At 43.4% G+C, this 18,968-nt stretch overlaps 2 protein-coding genes and 1 non-coding gene across 3 annotated transcripts; 2 read left to right on the plus strand and 1 right to left on the minus strand.

Annotated features, from left to right (window-relative positions):
• Nucleotides 1,267-2,971, plus strand: SNAPIN (SNAP associated protein). The gene is made up of 4 exons (XM_005677488.3): nucleotides 1,267-1,485; nucleotides 1,749-1,795; nucleotides 2,027-2,145; nucleotides 2,356-2,971. The coding sequence occupies exons 1-4, from the start codon at nucleotides 1,343-1,345 to the stop codon at nucleotides 2,455-2,457; spliced, it is 411 nt and encodes a 136-aa protein (XP_005677545.1). The 5' UTR covers nucleotides 1,267-1,342; the 3' UTR covers nucleotides 2,458-2,971.
• Nucleotides 2,923-9,927, minus strand: ILF2 (interleukin enhancer binding factor 2). The gene is made up of 14 exons (XM_005677489.3): nucleotides 9,787-9,927; nucleotides 9,035-9,094; nucleotides 8,785-8,827; nucleotides 8,112-8,216; nucleotides 7,657-7,734; nucleotides 7,246-7,348; nucleotides 6,687-6,752; nucleotides 6,103-6,219; nucleotides 5,542-5,620; nucleotides 4,793-4,880; nucleotides 4,318-4,379; nucleotides 4,125-4,239; nucleotides 3,832-3,922; nucleotides 2,923-3,687 (listed from the first exon to the last, which is right to left on the minus strand). The coding sequence occupies exons 1-14, from the start codon at nucleotides 9,789-9,791 to the stop codon at nucleotides 3,527-3,529; spliced, it is 1,173 nt and encodes a 390-aa protein (XP_005677546.1). The 5' UTR covers nucleotides 9,792-9,927; the 3' UTR covers nucleotides 2,923-3,526.
• On the plus strand, nucleotides 10,120-10,191 carry TRNAM-CAU. Its single transcript has one exon. It is a non-coding gene; the product is annotated as a tRNA-Met (tRNA).

Here is an 18,968-nt window from a genome sequence, read left to right on the forward strand (position 1 = left end):
AAGGTCTGTCTAGTCAAAGCTATGGTTTTTCCAGTAGTCATGGATGGATGTGAGAGTTGGACCATAAAGAAGGCTGAGCTCCAAAGAATTGATGTGCTTTTGAACTGTGGTGTTGGAGAAGACTCTTGAGAGTCCCTTGGACTGCAAGGAGATCAAACCAGTCAATCTTAAAGGAACTCAATCCTGAACATTCATTGGAAGGACTAATGCTGAAGCTCCAATACTTTGGCCACTTGATGCAAAGAGTTGACTCATTAGAAAAGACCGTGATGCTGGGAACGATTGAAGGCAGGAGGAGAAGGGGACAACAGAGGATGAGATGGTTGGATGGCATCACTGACTCAATGGACATGAGTATGAGCAAGCTCCGCGAGATGGTGATGGACAGGAAAGCCTGGCATGCTGCAGTGCATGGGGTCACAGAGTCGGACATGACTGAGTGACTGAACAACAATACTGAAACTGTATCTGTTGAGCAACAAATCTCCCATTCCCCTCAGTCCCTGACAACACTGTTCTGATAGACAAAACCACATTTTAGCTGCATGAATCTGACTGCTGTAGGTACTTCATATAAGCAGGACTATTAAATATTTGACCTTCTGTGTCTGGCTTATCTCACTTAGCATAATGTCTTCACATTTAACCCATATCATAGCACACACCAGAATTTCATTCCTTCTTAAGGGTGAATAATATTCAGATTCAGTTTTGTATATGTTTTAGTGTCATTAAAAATACACTTAAATTTAGAAATATACTATGACTATCATTTGGATTTCCCACAGAATTAACATGGGAAAACTATGAACAATAGGGTATGTAAGCAATTATTTTTCAACTTTGGAGAAAACAAAAAGTATCACCCCCAAGACGGTTCCTTTGGACTTCCCTGGTGGCTCAGACGGTAAGGCGTCTGCCTACAATGCGGGAGACCCCGGTTCAATCCCTAAGATCTCCTGGAGAAGTAAATAGCAACTCACTCCAGTATTCTTGCCTGGAAAATCCCATGGACAGAAGAGCCTGGTGGGCTACAGTCCATTGGCTCGCGAAGAGACACGACTGCGTGACTTCACTTTCACTTTCAGCTCTTGAAGTCTGGAAACTTTCTCCACCAGTCACGTCAAAGCCTACAAAGAACTACAACTCCCAGTAGCTCTAGGCTCTGTCCCTTCGCTTCTCTCCGTCCCGCCCCGCCTCTCTGGCTCCAGAGACTGCATTTCCCAGAACCCCCTGGCAGGGTCAGAGCCGGCACTCCCCAGGCGCCCCCTGGCGGCGCTTTGGCGCGGCTTAAGTTCCCGGCGGCCTTCGCGGCAGGTTCCGGGCGTAAGGGCAGTTCGTGATGGCGGGGGCTAGTTCCGCCGCTGTGTCCGGTGCAGGGACGCCCGTGGCGGGGCCCGCAGGCCGCGACCTCTTTGCCGAGGGGCTCCTCGAGTTCCTGAGACCAGCTGTGCAGCAGCTTGACTCTCACGTCCACGCCGTCAGGTGCCCTGGAGGGCAGGTTGGGGCGGGGCCTCTCCTTGATTTGGCTTTTTAGGGGCGGGACCACGAAAGGGCGGAGGCAAGATGAGTTCGCTGGCGTTCCGGTGGGACTAGAAGTGGGGAAACAGATTGGAGGCGGGGCCGACTGGCGGGGCGGCGTGCAGGTGGAGGCAGAAGCTGGCTTCTCTAAGCACTTGGGAAACACACAGGGGAGGTTTTTGGTTCCATTAACTGTCTGACCGTGTAGGCCTCGTACCTCTTTGCAGAGAGAGCCAAGTAGAGCTCCGGGAACAAATTGACAACCTAGCCACCGGTGAGTAAGCATCCCTGTATACCCAGGATCCTACAACTGACTTCAGTACCTTGTTTTGCTAACGTCTTGGGCTGGGTTTCTCCCACTTGCTTCTAGGGCTGCTGACTGACTCCTGAGTTTCTAGTGACAGTATCCATGTGGTAAAGAGTGTTTTCCGTAACATTTACTAGCTTACTTGTCCCAAGAACAAGGCCATTAGGTGTTTAGTTGCCTCTTCCTTCTGTCTCCCAGAACTGTGCCGTATCAATGAGGACCAGAAAGTGGCCCTGGATCTCGACCCCTATGTGAAGAAGCTCCTTAATGCCCGACGACGAGTCGTCTTGGTCAATAACATCCTCCAGAATGCCCAGGTAAAGGAGTTTCCTGCCAACAGTAATCCAAGGTACTTTCTGATTTTCAAAAGGTGTCAAGTCCCCAGCACAATGAAAGTCACCGTCATTTTTAGTTTTTGGGGAAAGGGAGTTGATGAAGCAAGCCTAAGATATTTTCCAGCACCTAGTTGACAGCAAGCTCTAAACCCTTGACAGGGCAGTTACCTGATTCCAAACCTTGTTTTGTAGGAACGGCTGAGAAGGCTAAACCACAGCGTGGCCAAGGAAACAGCCCGAAGGAGAGCAATGTTGGATTCAGGAATATACCCCTCTGGTTCCCCAAGCAAGTAACAGGCCAGAAGATGGCCCATGGCCACAGTGTAGCATGACTACTATTCCCCAGCTGCCTGTCTCGGCTAGGACTCCCTGTAGGTGTTGGGACATCAAAAAGGCAGCCCTGTGGTTTGTTTGAAACACTTCAGAGTCTTACCCATTTATGTGGGGCCCAAAGAAACCTGTGTACAGCAGGACTCAGGATCCCAAAGGATTTATTATGGCTCTTACTTGTAGGAATGAATTGAGGCTTCTGCATTTTTCTTTCTGTGTCAAGGCCCACTTCCTGTACCATCTCTGAGCCTCATTAACAAGGGAGGGGCTTCCTGTTACATGCCAGGTCGTTGGACCTGGGCAGAATGTCCTCTGTGACTTCCAATTTTCCTTTGTTTACACTAAGGATTGAGAGGAAAGGACAGGCAAAGTCAAGGTGAATGAACCATTTACTCCCTTTTGTTGACTGCATTGGCTTGACTACTGTAGCAGTGTTACTAGAAATATTTCATTCAATAAATGCTTAAATGGTATTCCAGTTTACTCTGGTATATGGAAGTGTTCCAAGAGTCTTCTACATTAATTCAAATATAGCTTCAAATTGAGATCTAGCATTCACAATGAAAAAACTCAAGTACCATCATTTTCAGTGAAGAGTACAGAAAGTAAATGGAAGAATAACAACTGCCAGATGCCAAGGAAAAACAGTACCAAGAGCCCTACTAGGAAGTACTTTAATCTTTTTTCTTAGAAAAAAAAAAAAAATCCAAACACAGTTCACAACATTTCAACAACAAAGTACTGGCTGAGAGAGGTTTCAGGAGCTGGGGATTCTAGAATATTAGGAAGAAAAGTTGGTATCTTGCTTCACTGTAGATGGATGACACAGGTCATAAACGGGAGACTTCTGATCACTAAGACAGTTTCAGAACCCAGTGGAATGACACTTCCTTCTAGAGAGTCTTTCTTTAAAAATCTTCCTTCCTGTCTCCCTTACTCCCTCAGAAATGCCACCACATAAAGCCCAGCAGCAGTCAGCTTAGGCTCCAGTCTTCCCCTTGGGTAAAAAAGGGGAGGTGAAGAGATACGGAGGTCACTCCTGAGTCTCCATGCTTTCCTCTTCCTCCCCTTGAGGTGGCTCTTCTGTATTCTCCTCCTCTTCCTCTCCTTCCTTCTTCTCTGGTGGCTTCTCATAAGCCTTTTCTGAAGGTGTCACTATCACTCCATCCCAGGTAGATATTTCAGAAGCAAGATCTAGAAGAGAAAAAAGGTGACTTCAGACAAGCAGCCCAACATCCCAAGTCATGACCTTCGCAGTGAAAACATGAAGAGCACTGAGCAGAGTTATTCTGTAGACCACAGAGCATCATGAACCCCTGCCCCACAGTGGCCACTCACAGCTGGCATCACCCTCCTGGCCAAGGATCTTCCTAAAGCCACCATGTGAGAGGATTCGGACCAGAGTCTGAGCTGTGTAGCAGACCATATCCTGAGGGAGAGCAAAGTAAGAGTAAATTAGCAAAGAGAATCAAAATACCTTCTCATTTTCATGAAAGATGAAGAAATCTTAATTTCAAAACCAAAATTTGTGAGAACCCCCAAATCTCTGACCACTAAGATCACATTTCCTTTGCTGACACGGGATATTCAAGAGGGGGGCACAATGGACCATTTCAGAGCTGCACCAGTACCTGCTGTTCCAGAGTCATGACTGTGTGTACTCTGAAGTTGCCACTCTCACAGGGGTCTGTGATACCCACCGACCCTGGCAGGAATAGTCCTGCAGCCAGAATCTGCAAGCATCGTCTGAAACATGGAGAGGTATTAGAAGAACACACAAGACAACTTACAGTCAAACCCCAACCCCAAAGCAGCATGCTGTACCTGTATGCCACGTTTAGAGCCAAAGGCTGTCTGGTGGGGTTGTTCATCACGGCATAGTGTCCCTACAAGAAAATCTGGTAAGTGTGCCATAAAGTGGCAATTCTATCTTCAAACAAATTAAAACTTTAAACCATCATGAAGAAAACTTTCATGTTCAAGAAGCAGTTTTGAAATGACTGCTCATTCAGTAATTTCTCTCCTTTACCACATTAATGACAACAGTAATGAAAAAGATAAAGGAACAGTAATAACTCCCATTTAATTGAATACTCCAAAAGCCCAAGAAATAATGAACATTGAATCTTTATTGGATTTCTTATCCACTAATGAGATTGCTGCTGCTTTTTTTTTTTGGTCCCTCCATTCCTCCAAGATTTCTTTTAATCTGTACCAAAGTTTCATTTTATGGTAGGTTTCAGACTAACTACTGACTCATAGGGTGGATCAGGAATTCCAGTTGCCCTTCATTACTTACAAGTAGGTCAAGTATCCAAGGAGTGAGGGGCTCAAAGCCAGGAAAACGAATCCTCAGGTCCTTCAGCAGTCTGATGAGAACTTTAACTCTGAAGATAAGAGGCACCAGGAATTAAAAGCAGTAACAGATGATGAAACAAATCAGTGAATATAACAAAAAGGAAACAGAAACAGACCCACAGATACAGAGAACAAGCTAGTGGTTACCAATGGGGAGAGAGAAGGGGAAGGGGCACAATAGGGGCCATGGGATTAAGAGGCACAAACTACTACTTATAAAATAAATGTTACAAGGATACACTGTACAAGACGGGCCTTCTATAACTTAAAAATTAAAGCAGTACGATTTTACTTCTATACCTAAGGCACAGAGCTGAAGCTACTGCCAGAATTATTCCCTTCATTCCCTCAACCTAAGTTGCTTGAAGTGAAGTGAAAGTCACTCACTCATGTCTGACTCTGCAACACCATGGACCATATAGTCCATGGAATTCTCCAGGTCAGAATACTGGAGTGGGTAGCCATTCCCTTCTCCAGGGGATCTTCCCAACCCAGGAATCGAACTGGGGTCTCCTGCATTGCAGGTGGATTCTTTACCAGTTGAGCTACCAAGTACTTCAGGTAAAAAAAAAAATCAAAATCCAGACAGAAAATCAGTCTAAAACAGTTGTCAGAGAAAGACTGGGTTATCAGGCTGTTCAATGTAGTTAGGATTAGGATATATCATCACTCAAATAGGGAGGGACTCACGTGGACTGAGAAGCATTTTCCTCAAACCAGCGGGCATGTCTGATGGCTGCTAAGGCACTCTGTAACACCTTGATATCCACTAGAAGACAAGCATGACATCCACCAAGATGAAACATTCCGATTACTAAGCAAGCAATTCAATTCCACTGCCACGCTCCAAGAACTCAGAAGGAAGACAGGATAACTTAGTAATCCCTTGAACTAATCCCCATGTCCCCAGATCAGCAAATCCCCAAATCACTGTTCCTCCCCTAAACCAGATCTGGAAGCATGAAAGAGCCCCAGTTTTCTCCAAAAGCCTACCCCCTCCATAAATATTTCCTCAGTCCTTTTTATTAAGTCCTCAAACTGCTTTTCTTGGCCTGGCTGTTTTTGACAATTTCATTAGCAAGCTGATAAAACTGCTTCCAAATTACAAAGGAAGACAGCAAAGTTTGGGGGTAAACTTGGGTCCCCAAAAGGTCTCATGTGAAATAGCAACAAATGAAATAAATTAATAGCACTTAATACCACATTTTTAATTTCCCCCAAATTTTACAGCAAAGGAATAAAAGGACTAACAGTGGAGTTCTGGGTCCAGTTTTCGGAGATTTGGTGGCACTGTTGTAATGAGAATCTTCACTGTAGCATCAGAAGAGCTGATTTCAAAGCCAGTTTCATTGGTCAGCATGGTCAAAACTGAAAGAAGAAAAATCAGAAGTTGCACTCACATTTCCATTAGATGACCAAAGGTAAATCCAGGATGAGGGTAGGGGAACAGATATTGTATTTATCTACTGATTTATCTAACAGATCTATCTATCTGTTATTATTTGTTATTTACTTGGCTATGGAATCTTGGTTCCCCAACCAGGGATCGAACCCATGCCCCTTACATTGGTAGTGTAAAATCGTAACAACTGGATCACTAGTAAGTCCCAGGTTTTTAAAAAACAGCAACAGTCCAGAGTCAGAATTGAGAACACAGAATTTTAAAAGCAAGGGAAATCAATTAGATTTTGAACGCTGGTGATTTCCGCTAGAAACCTCCCCAACATAAAACTCTGTGCTCACTCTTCCTTCTAGCCTGACCTGACTTTGTTAAATGTACTTATAAACCTGGCTTCTATGACCACTGTATTACATGTTCAGCAACAAACTCAAACCTTCAGAAGGATCCTGTGCTCTTAGGCTCTCCACAACCTTGTTTCCTAGTGCAGCAACAGCTTCCACTAGATTGAAAGAGAAAAAGAGATAATGAAGATTATAATTATTTTAGTAGACTTTCTATGTCTCAAAGCTACTCTGCACTCTGATTCCTGCGGAGCAACGAAAAGCAACTGAATACACACTTTTGCAAGGGGAAGTTTGTAAAAACAGAGAAACTGAAGGCTCGATGACACCTCCTCCTTTACACACTTTTTTCCACAGTAGGGATTTTTATCAGTGGGACTAATGCCATTTTGGCCTGGATAATTCTTTGTTTGGGGTTGGGAGGTAGGGTCTGTCTTGTCCACTGCAGGATGCTTAGCAGCAACCTTGGCCTCTACCAGAAGACGTTAGCCTCAAACATCTCCAGACATTGCTGAATGTCCCCTGGGGAGCAAAGTCCGTCCTGCAGTAACTGGTCATACATTCTTTCACATACAGCACACCATTTAAATCCCTATGCCTCAAATCCAACTGCTATGTTCTGCTGCTGTGGCCAAAGAGAGGCACACTTACATGTTGGCAAAATCTTTAGGATCACCACCAGGTCAGCCACGTTGTGTCCTGTAGTCATCGTTCCCTTTTTATATGATCCGACTTGTCGGACTTCTTCAATTTGCTGTTGGAAAAGGGATTTAAGAAAGAAAAAACAAAACTTACAAGTGAGAAGCTTATTACCCAGATTTGGAAGTAGCAGAGTTCAAATCATATTCCAAAATGAGCAATGAAAAGCCTGATTCATTACGGCTAGCTGATAGCAATGATGAATCTGGTCCCTAAGACCAGCATGACAAAGGAATTCTACTGTACTTTCCCATTCCAAGAGTGGCTTTAAATAAGCATCTGAAGAATCAAGCGACAGGAACCAAGGAAACTTTCACACTTCCATGACTTCCCTTTCCTAGGACTAAATCTTCAAAAACTCACCACTTCAAATGTCCCTGGAGCCACAATCAAATTGTCAATCACATTGTTTATTTTTGTCACCAGGGAAAGGATAGAGGCCTGAAAAATAGCAGGAAACAAAAATATCCTCAGGTGAAATACCAAGCAACTTTTCATCAAGTTTGACTATTTCCCCAATTCCTTCAATAGGAGATGAATCAACACCTATACCGGATTCTGAGAGCACCCAGACCTCCCAGCCTTGAATATGCCAGAAGAGAAAACTTTGATCCCAAAGACAGATTCCCCAATAATAATATGAACGCACATGTAATCTGTTTATACATTCACCTGATGCTTTCCCTTTACGCACAATGAAAAATAAGAATGATTAAACCTGTGGAGTTCAGGCTCTGACAACAGTAACCTCACCAAGTAGCTATTTACTTCTCTAGCTTCCTTCATGAAATCTCAGGAAGAAAACCAACAGAATATACCTGTTCAGCAGAATTAGGAGCAAGGTCCTGATTCCTCTTCAGCAAGGCCTCACTGAAGGAAGTTTCATCAGGTGCTGGCTTGACCCGGGGAAAAGCCATTTCACACTAAACAAGAAATATACTATATACTACTTGCCAAAAATAATATGCAACAGATTTTTCTGTTGCCAAAACACAAAAAAAGAGATAATTCTACAACACTTATACTCTTGTGACCCTAATATTAACAGATAAGGCAGTGATACAATTAACTGTTCAGAACAAAGATTATAATCATGTTACTGTCAATTGTAACGAAGGACCTATCTTCTCCACCCAGGTTACACTTTTTTGTATGTAAAGCAACACAGATGACTCAAAACTTCCCTTTTTCTACTCCAACTACCACATGACTTCATTAACAGGGAGACACCAGGTTCCAAGAAACAACAATTGAATAGTGGCCAAAGTTAAGTTAGTTAAGTCGCTCAGTCGTATCTGACTCTTTGCGACCCCATGGACTGTAGCCCACCAGGCTCCTCCGTCCATGGGATTCTCCAGGCAAGAATACTGGAGTGGGTTGCCATTTCCTTCTCCAGGGGATCTTCCCCACCCAGGGATCGAACCCAGGTCTCCCACATTAGAGGCAGACACTTTAACCTCTTAGCCACCAGGGAAGAGCCAGGGTACTCACCAAATAGAAGTCAAATGGAATATGTGGCACAAAGGGCCTGAACCTAAAAAGCGGAAAAACAATCCAGATTACTCACCACATAAATCAAACTGACTTCACATAATGGGGCCAAACTCATTTATCAAGAGAGCATGAGAAGAATACTTCCAAACTACAGCTGGATCTCAACAAGGCAGGTAAGATACTCCACTCCTATTTAGATGACTGAAACGGAAACCAACGGGCACAGATGCTAAGGACTGGCACTCACCCTCCTCCTGGGCCTCCTCTGGAACCAAAGCGCCCGCCACGACCGCGGCCTCTGTCACCCCTAGAAATGCATTATTAACATATTTTAACTTTCTTTTCATCTCATTGAAGCAAGCTCCTCGGTACCGGCCGTATGATTTCAAGTTAACCTACCTCTATCGCTCTGCACTTCCCTTTGGAAGCCAAAGGATCCCATTCTCACTTACACTTCTACACCTTCCAAATGTCCAGCCTCACTCCCCATGACTGGATAACTGAATCACATCAAACCACATTAAAGAGAGCCCTACAAGAAACATCCCATAATCGCCGAGTCCCGCCAACTCTAATACTTCGCAGACTAATGTGACTGCTTATTCATTCGTTCATGTAGTAAAAGCATCTATCAGGCGTATCGTGTATGTCAAGCAACTGGCATTGAGGATGAATGAGACACGTTCCAGCCGTCTCAGTCTAAATAGGAGGTGTGGGGGTGCTCCTCCTGGAACCTGAGGACACCCTCTCATCTGAACCCCCCAGAGAGCGAACAGTCGAAACCGCCTCTCGACTCCTGGGCCCCACCCCCCATCCCCGGCCAAGTTTCCCCGCCTCCACTGCCCCCGACCTCCCCTTCTCTTAGAGCCGGAGTTCTCAGGTTTCCGTGCAACCCCCAGGTACATGGCCCTTTCCAGTCCGCCGACTCCTTTCGGACCAACTTCCTCAAGTTTTCGGTCGAATACCTGAAACCTCTCCAGGGCACCCCACAACCCTTACCTCATGGCGTCCTAGATCCCGAACAATGGAGGCCACACCAACCGCCCCTTTCCTCTGGGGAGCCGACAACTGGAGAGGCAGCTTGCCGGCGTGTCCCAACAAACTCCAGCGCGATTGGCTCCCGCCGTACTCCGCTGCTTGTGCCTATTGGTTTGCTTTGGCAAACCGGTTTATTGAGCCAATGAAAAGGGCCTGCTATGTCAGTAACTAGCCAATAAGAACAGGTTAGACGTTAACGCCCTTTTGCAGACACTAGAGAGCGCTGTGTAAAGAAATTAGTGTGGCTGGCATCTAGAGACCTTTCTATGATTCTAGGGGAGTGACAGCCGCAACAGCAGAGTGGCGCAGCGGAAGCGTGCTGGGCCCATAACCCAGAGGTCGATGGATCGAAACCATCCTCTGCTAGAGGTGTTTTTTCTTTATTTTTTTTTCTCCTGGGACAGTTTTTCTGTTTTAAATTTCTTCAGTAAATGTAACTACCGTAATCCTACTTTTTTCTCCCTCAAAAAATGCAGCCTTTAAAAGCTGTTTTTGCCATCAGCGAGTGAAATGGAAAAGGCAACCGAAATCATGTAGGAAGGGATTTTGGGTGACTGTGAACACCACATGTCTGGATGTGGTTCACAGAGGCTGAAGCAGAAGAAACGGATATGAGTATGTATGTTGATTGACTCAGGGAAAGTACTGATGGTGAGGGACTAGAAGGGAAACTGAGACAGCCTTTGGAAAGAGAGCTCAGAAAAGGAGGGCAAGGGAAGCGACAGGAAAGAGGGACCAGACCGCTGCCATTTTTTGTCGTTTCCTCTCCTCTCCTCATTCTACAACCTCTCTGGCGGATTCCACCTTTATGCAAAGTGTCACAGCCACGTATATGGATATACTGTGGTTGCATTTACATCAATTCATATTCAGTTCAGTTCAGTTCAGTCGCTCAGTCGTGTCCAACCCTTTGCGACCCCATGAATCGCAGCACAGGCCTCCCTGTCCATCACCATCTCCCGGAGTTCACTCAGACTCACGTCCATCGAATCGGTGATACCATCCAGCCATCTCATCCTCTGTCGTCCCCTTCTCCTCCTGCCCCCAATCCCTCCCAGCATCCCTCTTTTCCAATGAGTCAACTCTTCGCATGAGGTGGGCAAAGTACTGGAGTTTCAGCTTTAGCATCATTCCTTCCAAAGAATACCCAGGGCTGATCTCCTTTAGAATGAACTGGTTGGATCTCCTTGCAGTCCAAGGGACTCTCAAGAGTCTTTTCCAACACCACAGTTCAAAAGCATCAATTCTTCGGCGCTCAGCTTTTTTCACAGTCCAACTCTCGCATCCATACATGACCGCTGGAAAAACCATAGCCTTGACTAAACGGACCTTTGTTGGCAAAGTAATGTCTCTGCTTTTCAATATGCTATCTAGGTTGGTCATAACTTTTCTTCCAAGGTGCTTTTTGTCCTTCCTATAATCCTGTTTATCCTCCTTGCCTTCTTTTGCATTAATTACTGTTTATTATTCCTTCTCTGCTTCTGTCAATTGAGAGTTCCCACTCTTTTTCTACATTTCTAGTTGTTATCCTAAAAATTATGACGCGCCTCCTCGATTGTCAAAGTCTAATTTTATAAAATCTTTTCCCTCCTTGAGAAAAATGCAAGAATAATTTAATTCCGTTTACAACCATCACTCCCTCCAGGATTGTATATATTGTTGTGTAACCCCTTTAAGTACTATATTGGTGTATTATTTACTACAGCAGAGTGCACAGATCTTAAGTCTACAGCTTGATTAATTTTGAGTAATAAATTTTTCCCAGGTAACCACCACACGATTAACATAAAACATTTTTATCACCTCAAAAAATTCACTGATACCCCTTTGCCCTTCTAGAGGCAATCGCTATTCTAATTTCTATTATCAGAGATTACTTTTGTCTGTTGTTCACATAAAAGGGCTCACATCCTATGTACTCGTTTTTTTGTCTAGCTTCTTTTGCTTGACCCATTTTAAAATTTTTCTGAAGTTTTGCGTCTGTCAGTAATTTGTTCCCTTTTATTATGAGTCGCATTCCATTGCATAAATATTCCACAGTTTGTTATCCATTCTCCTGTGTTGAATACAGGACCTCTGACTGGCTGCTGCTGCTAAGTCGCTTCAGTCGTGACCGACTCTGTGCGACCCCATGGACGGCCTCCTACCAGGCTCCTCTGTCCCTGGGATTCTCCAGGCAAGAACACTGGAGTGGGTTGCCATGTCCTTCTCCAATGCATGAAAGTGAAAAGTGAAAGTGAAGTCGTTCAGTCGCATCCGCACTCTTAGCGACCCCATGGACTGCAGCCTACCAGGCTCCTCTGTCCATGGGGTTTTCCAGGCAAGAGTACTGGAGTGGGGTGCCATTGCCTTCTCCGCTGACTGGCTGAGACACAGGCTAATATATTTGGGTTGTCTCCAGTTTGAAGCCTTTATGAATAAAGCTGCTATGACCATTTTTGTACAAGATTCTTGTGAGATGCAATTGTTCCTATTGGGCAAGTGTTGGTGTATATGTTTACAGAATTTAAATTCCATATATATTTTCAATCCCATAAGATTGAAATGCTTACTTTCAATGCTTACTAAGACAATGGTCACTGAGATTTACCATTTTTAAAGCTTTTTATTCCTTCCTGTATCCACAACACTATGGAATAATACTCCTTGAGAATTAGTGCCCTTCTGCTGGTGGCTAACTTTCTTGTTTTCAGCTTCTCTGAATACATCTTTATTTCACCTTTGTTTCTGAAGGAAATTTTCTCTAGATATGTAATTCTAAACTGGAAGTCATTTTCCTTCAGCACATTTACAATATTATTTTACTATTTATGGCTTCCATTTTTGCTGTGAAAAAAGAGTTGTTAGTCAAATGATTGCTCTTCTGAGAGTAACCAATCCTCTTTTTTCTGACTGTCTTTAAAGATTTTAAAGATTGCCAGGAGAAATATCAATAACCTCAGATATGCAGATGACCCCACTCTAACGGCAGAAAATGAAGAGAACTAAAGAGCCTCTAGATGAAGGTGAAAGAGGAGAGTGAAAAAGCTGGCTTAAAACTCAACATTCAAAAAACAAAGATCATGGCATCTGGTCCCATCATTTCATGGCCAATAGATGGGGAAAAAGCGGAAACAGTGGCAGATTTTATTTTCTTGGGCTCCAAAATGACTGGGGATGGTGACTGCAGTTATGAAATTAAAAGACACTTGCTCCTCGGAAGGGAAACTATGACAAACCCAGACAGCGTTTTAAAAACCAGAGACATCACTTTGCTGACAAAGGTCCCTACAGTCAAAGCTATGGTTTTTCCAGTAGTCATACAAATTTAACAGTTGGATCATAAAGAAAGCTGAGCACCAAAGAATAGATGATTTCAAATTGTGCTGCTGGAGAAGACTCTTGAGAGTCCATTTGGACTGCAAGGGGATCAAGCCAGTCAATCCTAAAGGAAATTAACGTTGAATACTCATGGGAATGACTGAAACTGATGAAGTTGAAGTTCCAATATTTTAGCCTCCTGATGTGAAGATCAGACTCACTGGAAAAGTCCCTGATGCTGGGAAAGATTGAAGGCAAAAGGAGAAGAGGGAAGCAGTGGTCAGATAGCATCACTGACTCAGTGGACATGAATTTGAGCAAGAGATAGTGAAGGACAGGGAAGCCTGGAGTGCTGCAGTTCATGGGGCAGTTCATGGGGTTGTGAAGAGTTGGACATGAGTTAGCGACTGAACAACAATCACAGTGTCACACAGTAACTAATTTGGTTTAGATTTAAAAGTAAGACCAAGACTTTTTCAATTACACTCTCACATCCAGAAAATTGTATTATATAGTAAATATTTTCAATGACAAGTAAGTGATGCCAGGTACTCACTAATGGATTTAATTGATCCTAATACCATAATCAGTGAAGGACTAGGAAGCCTGGAGTTTGCAGTCCATGGAGTCGCAAAGAGTTGGACATGAGTCGACTAATTGAAAAAGACCCTGATGCTGGGAAAGATTGAAGACAGAAGGAGAAAGTGGGGACAGAGGATGAGATGGTTGGATAGCATCATCGACTCAAGGAACATGAGTTTGAGCAAACTATAGGAGACAGTGAAGAACAGGGAAGCCTGGCGTGCAGCAGTCTATGGGGTCACAAGAAGTCAGACACAACTGAGAGACAAATCTTTCATTTCTTGCAGTTTCATTCTGATGGTTCCAGGTATGGATTATTCTTTTTAATCTTGAGATTTGTTGAGCTTCTTGAATCTGTGGCTTGAAGTACATGTTTTTTTAAGTTTCTCAGCCACTGTCTCTTTAAATATTGCTTCTACCCTAGTATTTCCCTCCCTCCTTGGCTCCAGATAAAAGAGAGCCAGACTTTCTCATGATATCTTTTATATCTGCAACCTCCTTTTTTTCCCTCTAACCTCCACTTTTATATTTTTCATTCCTTTTTGTCCATGCTTCGTTCTGAGTGGTTTCTTCTATGCTTTCTTCCAATTCATTACTTACTCCTCACTTGAGTCTAACTTGCTCTTAAACCCATCAGTTGGTTCTTAATTTTGGGCTTTTGACCATTTCAAGACTGGATTTTCTATTTACTTCTGGTTTCCCCTACTCCCGGGTTTCCCCTAAGAGTGCAGCCTTTCAGGACCCTAACCCTAAATAGGAGGATGGTTTCCCTGGGTGATCATCTTTGGGGACATTTGGACTCCAACTTTTGTCCCACTTGCCCCATGTAGCCTATTTTCTGCCACCAATTTTGGATCCGGAAACGACTCCAGGGGGAAAAGGCCTCCTACTGCTGATCTCCTGCTTTCCTCTCGTTTCACGCTCTCACTGTCTTCCTAGACTGTTGATTTTCAAAAGCATTTCATCTATCATTTTTTAGTTATCTTCAGCTCAGCTTGAGGGTTGGACAAATTATTTAAGCCACTATGGGTAAAAGGGAAGCTCAATTACTAAGTTAGATTTCTAGTCTAGTTCTCCCGAGTTCCAGTTCCACTATTCCAATGGCTTATTGGATACCTCCACTTGGGTATACCTCAAAACCAATAAACTAAAATTGTTACCTTCCCTCCCAAAACCTTTCAGCTTCTCAACTAATGGGTCAGTGTTACCTAGACTTCAGTTATTGGTATGCTGTCTTCTTTTCCTGAATTCCAATTGGTTCTCCTTCTATCACCCTATAATGAACAAGACCACATTATACATTTCAAATTTTGTTGAAAGGGTAGATCTCATGTTAGGTGTTCTTACACACACACACACACACACACACAAAAGGACACAAGGAAATTTTTGGAGGTGATGAAAATGTGTATTACTTTGATGTTGTGGTGATGGTTTCACGTCCAAGCTCATCAAACCGTAATATATGTTACAAATGTGCAGTTTATGGTATAACAGATATACTTCAATAAAACTGTTTTATTTTTTAATTTCCCTATCTGCTATCTACCTCTATAGCTTCTGGAGTCCTCCCTTTAGGACAAAGACATTATACCTGTCGCATAAAGCTTGCATTATCTGCCCTCTACAGCCTTTTCTTGCCTCTCCTCCTCAGTCACTCTTACACCTATATACCTTACATCTTAGATCGGGGTTGAAAACATACACTAGTGCTGCAGCCAATGATGCAAATGAGTCAACATGGTGTATAGGAACTGTGATGAGCTTGACTCATCTCAAAGAAATATTGGATGCTTGGCTTCAGATGATTGTTCATAGAGAGATGCACCAGCTCTCCAATATTTTAAGACAAGTCAGAAGTCTAAATATTCATGTGCCACCTGCTGATATAAAAATGTGGGCCAATTAAATCACACATACACAAGTGTGTGTGTGTGTGTGTGTGTGTGTAATTGAATTGCCCACATGCTTGGTCAATTCCAAGAGAGAGAGAGAACAGGTGAGATAAAACATGGCTGCCATCTAAAGTTGGTCTATGGGCTACTGTTTGCTCTAGACCATAACAATATTCAAAATTCTTCTAAATATGTAGGAAACATACTTCAGTATTCTGCTTTCTCTGTACAGAATAACTTCTCATCTTCAACCCCTTCATGGATCACAGGCTTGTCGTGGTGAAGGGGCTTGTGTAACTTGGTGAAGCTATGAGACATGCTGTGCAGGGCCACCCAAGACGGATGGGTCATAGTGAAGAGTTCTGACAAAATGTGGTCCACCGGAGGAGGAAATGGCAACCCCTTCCAGTATTCTTGTTGCAAGAACCTCATGGACAGTATGAATAGGCAAAAAGATAAGATACTGGAAGATGAGCTTCCTAAGTCGAAGGTGTTTAGTATGCTACTGGGGAAGAGTGGAGGGCGATTACTAATTGCTCCAGAAGGAATGCAGCAACTGGGCCAAAGTGGAAACAACACTCCGTTGTGGATGTGTCTGGTGGTGAAAGTGAAGTCTGATGCTGTAAAGAACAATATTGCATAGGAACCTGGAATGTAGGTCCATGAATCAAGGTAAACTGGATGTCGAGATGGCAGGAGACAGCAAGACTGAACATCGACATCTTAGGCATCAGTAAACTAAAATGGATGGCAATGGGCAAATTTAATTCAGATGATCATTATATCTAGTACTGTGGGCAAGAATCCCTTAGAAGAAAAGAAGTACGTTACCCTCATAGTCAATAGAAGAGTTCAAAATGCAGTACTTGGGGTCAACCTCAAAAACGACAGAACGATGTCTGTTCGTTTCCAAGACAAACCATTCAATATCACGGTAATCCAAGTCTATGCCCCAACCACTGATACCAAAGAAGCTGAAGTTGACAGGTGCTATGAAGACCTACAAGAACTTCTAGAACTAACACCAAAAAAGATGTCCTTTTTATCATAGGAAATTGGAATGTAAAAGTAGGAGTTCAAGAGATACTGGGAATAACAGGTAAGTTTGGCTTCAGAGTGGCTTCCCTGGTTGCTCATATGGTAAAGAATCTGCCCTTAATGCAGGAGTCCTGGGTGGAGAAGATCCCCTTGAGAAGGGAATGGCTACCCACTTCAGTTTTCTGGCCTGTAGAATTCCATGGACAGAGGAGCCCGCTGGGCGTTATAACAGTCCATGGGGTCATAAAGAGTTGGACACAACCGAGCTACTAATACTTTCACTTTCAGTTGGCCTTGGAGTACAAAATGAAGCAGGGCAAAAGCTAACAGAGTTTTGTCAAAGGAACACACTGGTCATAGCAAACACCGTTTTCCAACGAAACAAGAGATGACTCTACACATGGATATCACCAATGGTCAATACTAAAATCAGATTGATTATATTCTTTGCAGCCAAAGATGGAGAAGTTCTGTACAGTCAGCAAAAACAAGACCAAGAGCTGACTGGCTCAGATCATGAGCTCCCTATTGCAAAATTCAGACTTGAATTGAAGAAAGTAGGGAACACCACTAGGTCATTCAGGTATGAGCTAAATCAAATCCCTTAGGATTATCAAGTGGAGGTGATGAATAGATTCAAGGGATTAGATCTGATAGAGTGCCTGAAGAACTATGAACAGAGGATCGTAACATGTACTTGAGGCAGTGACCAAAACTATCCCAAAGAAAAAGAAATGCAGGAAAGCAAGGTGGTTGTCTGGGGAGGCTTTATAAATGACTGAAAGAAGAGACACAAAAAAGCAAGGGACAAAGGGACAGATAAACTCAACTGAATGCAAAGTTACAGAGAATAGCAGGGAGAGATAAGAAGGTCTTCTTGAATGAACAATGCAAAGAAATAGAGCAGAACAATAGAATGGGAAAGACTAGAGCTCTTCAAGAAAATTGGAGATATCAAGCCAACTTTTCATGCAAGGATGGGCATGATGAAGGACGGAAACAGTAAAGACCTAACAGAAGCAGAAGAGATGAAGAGGTGGCAAGAATACGCAGAAGAACTATACAAAAAAGGTCTTAATGACTGGGATAACCACGATGATGTGGTCATTCACCGACAGCTGGACTTCTCGGAGTGTGAAGTCAAGTGGGCCTTAGGAAGCATTACTGCAGACAAAGCTAGTAGAGGTGATGGAATTCCAGCTGTGCTATTTCAAATCCTAAAAGATGATGCTGTTAAAGTGTTGGACTCAAGATGTTAGCAAATTTGGAAAATTCAACAGTGGCCACAGGACTGGAAAGGATCAGTTTTCATTCCAATGCCAAAGAATATTCAAACTACCATACAATTGCGCTCAGTATTCTTGCCTGGAAAATCCCATGGACAGAGGAGCCTGGTAGGCTGCAGTCCATGGGGTCGTGAAGAGTAGGACACGGCTGAGCGACTTCACTCTCACTTTTCACTTTCCTGCATTGGAGAAGGAAATGGCAACCCACTCCAGTATTCTTGCCTAGAGAATCCCAGGGATGGGGGAACCTGGTGGGCTGCCGTCTCTGGGGTCGCACAGAGTCAGACACGACTGAAGCGACTTAGCAGGGGCAACAGCAACATGATAGCAAGGTTATGCTCAAAATCCTTCAAGCTAGGCTTCCACAGTATGTGAACGGAGAACTCCAGATGTACACATTGAATTTAGAAAAGGTAGAGGAACCAAAGATCAAATTGCCAACATTTATTGGATCATAGAGAAAGCAACAGAATTCCAGAAAAACATCTACTTTGGCTTCATTGACTACACTAAAACCTTTTACTGTGTGGATCACAATAAACTGTGGAAAATTCTTCAAGAGATGGGAATACCAGACCACCTCACCTATCTCCTGAGAAACTTGAATGCAGGTTAAGAAGCAACAGTTAGAATCAGACAGGGAAGACCAGTTCAAAATTGAAAAAGGAGTACAACAAGGCTGCATATTGTCACTCTGATTATTTAACTTTTATGCAGAGTACAGCATGTGAAATGCCAGGCTGGAAGAATCACAAGTTGGAATCAAGATTGCCAGGAGAAATACCAATAACCTCAGATTTGCAGATACTACCATTCTAATGGCAGGAAGTGAAGAGGAACTAAAGAACCTCTTGCTGAGGGTGAAAGAGGAGAGTGAAAAAGTTGGCTTAAAACTCAACATGATTAAAACTAAGATCATGGCATCTGGTCCCATCACATCATGGCAAATAGAAGGGGGAAAAAGTAGAAACAGGACAGATGTTATTTTCTTGGGCTCCAAAATCACTGCGGACGATGACTGCAGCCATGATTTAAAAGACAC

The sequence above is a fragment of the Capra hircus genome, chromosome 3 (assembly GCF_001704415.2).
Source record: "Capra hircus breed San Clemente chromosome 3, ASM170441v1, whole genome shotgun sequence".
Taxonomy (NCBI): Eukaryota; Metazoa; Chordata; class Mammalia; order Artiodactyla; family Bovidae; genus Capra; species Capra hircus.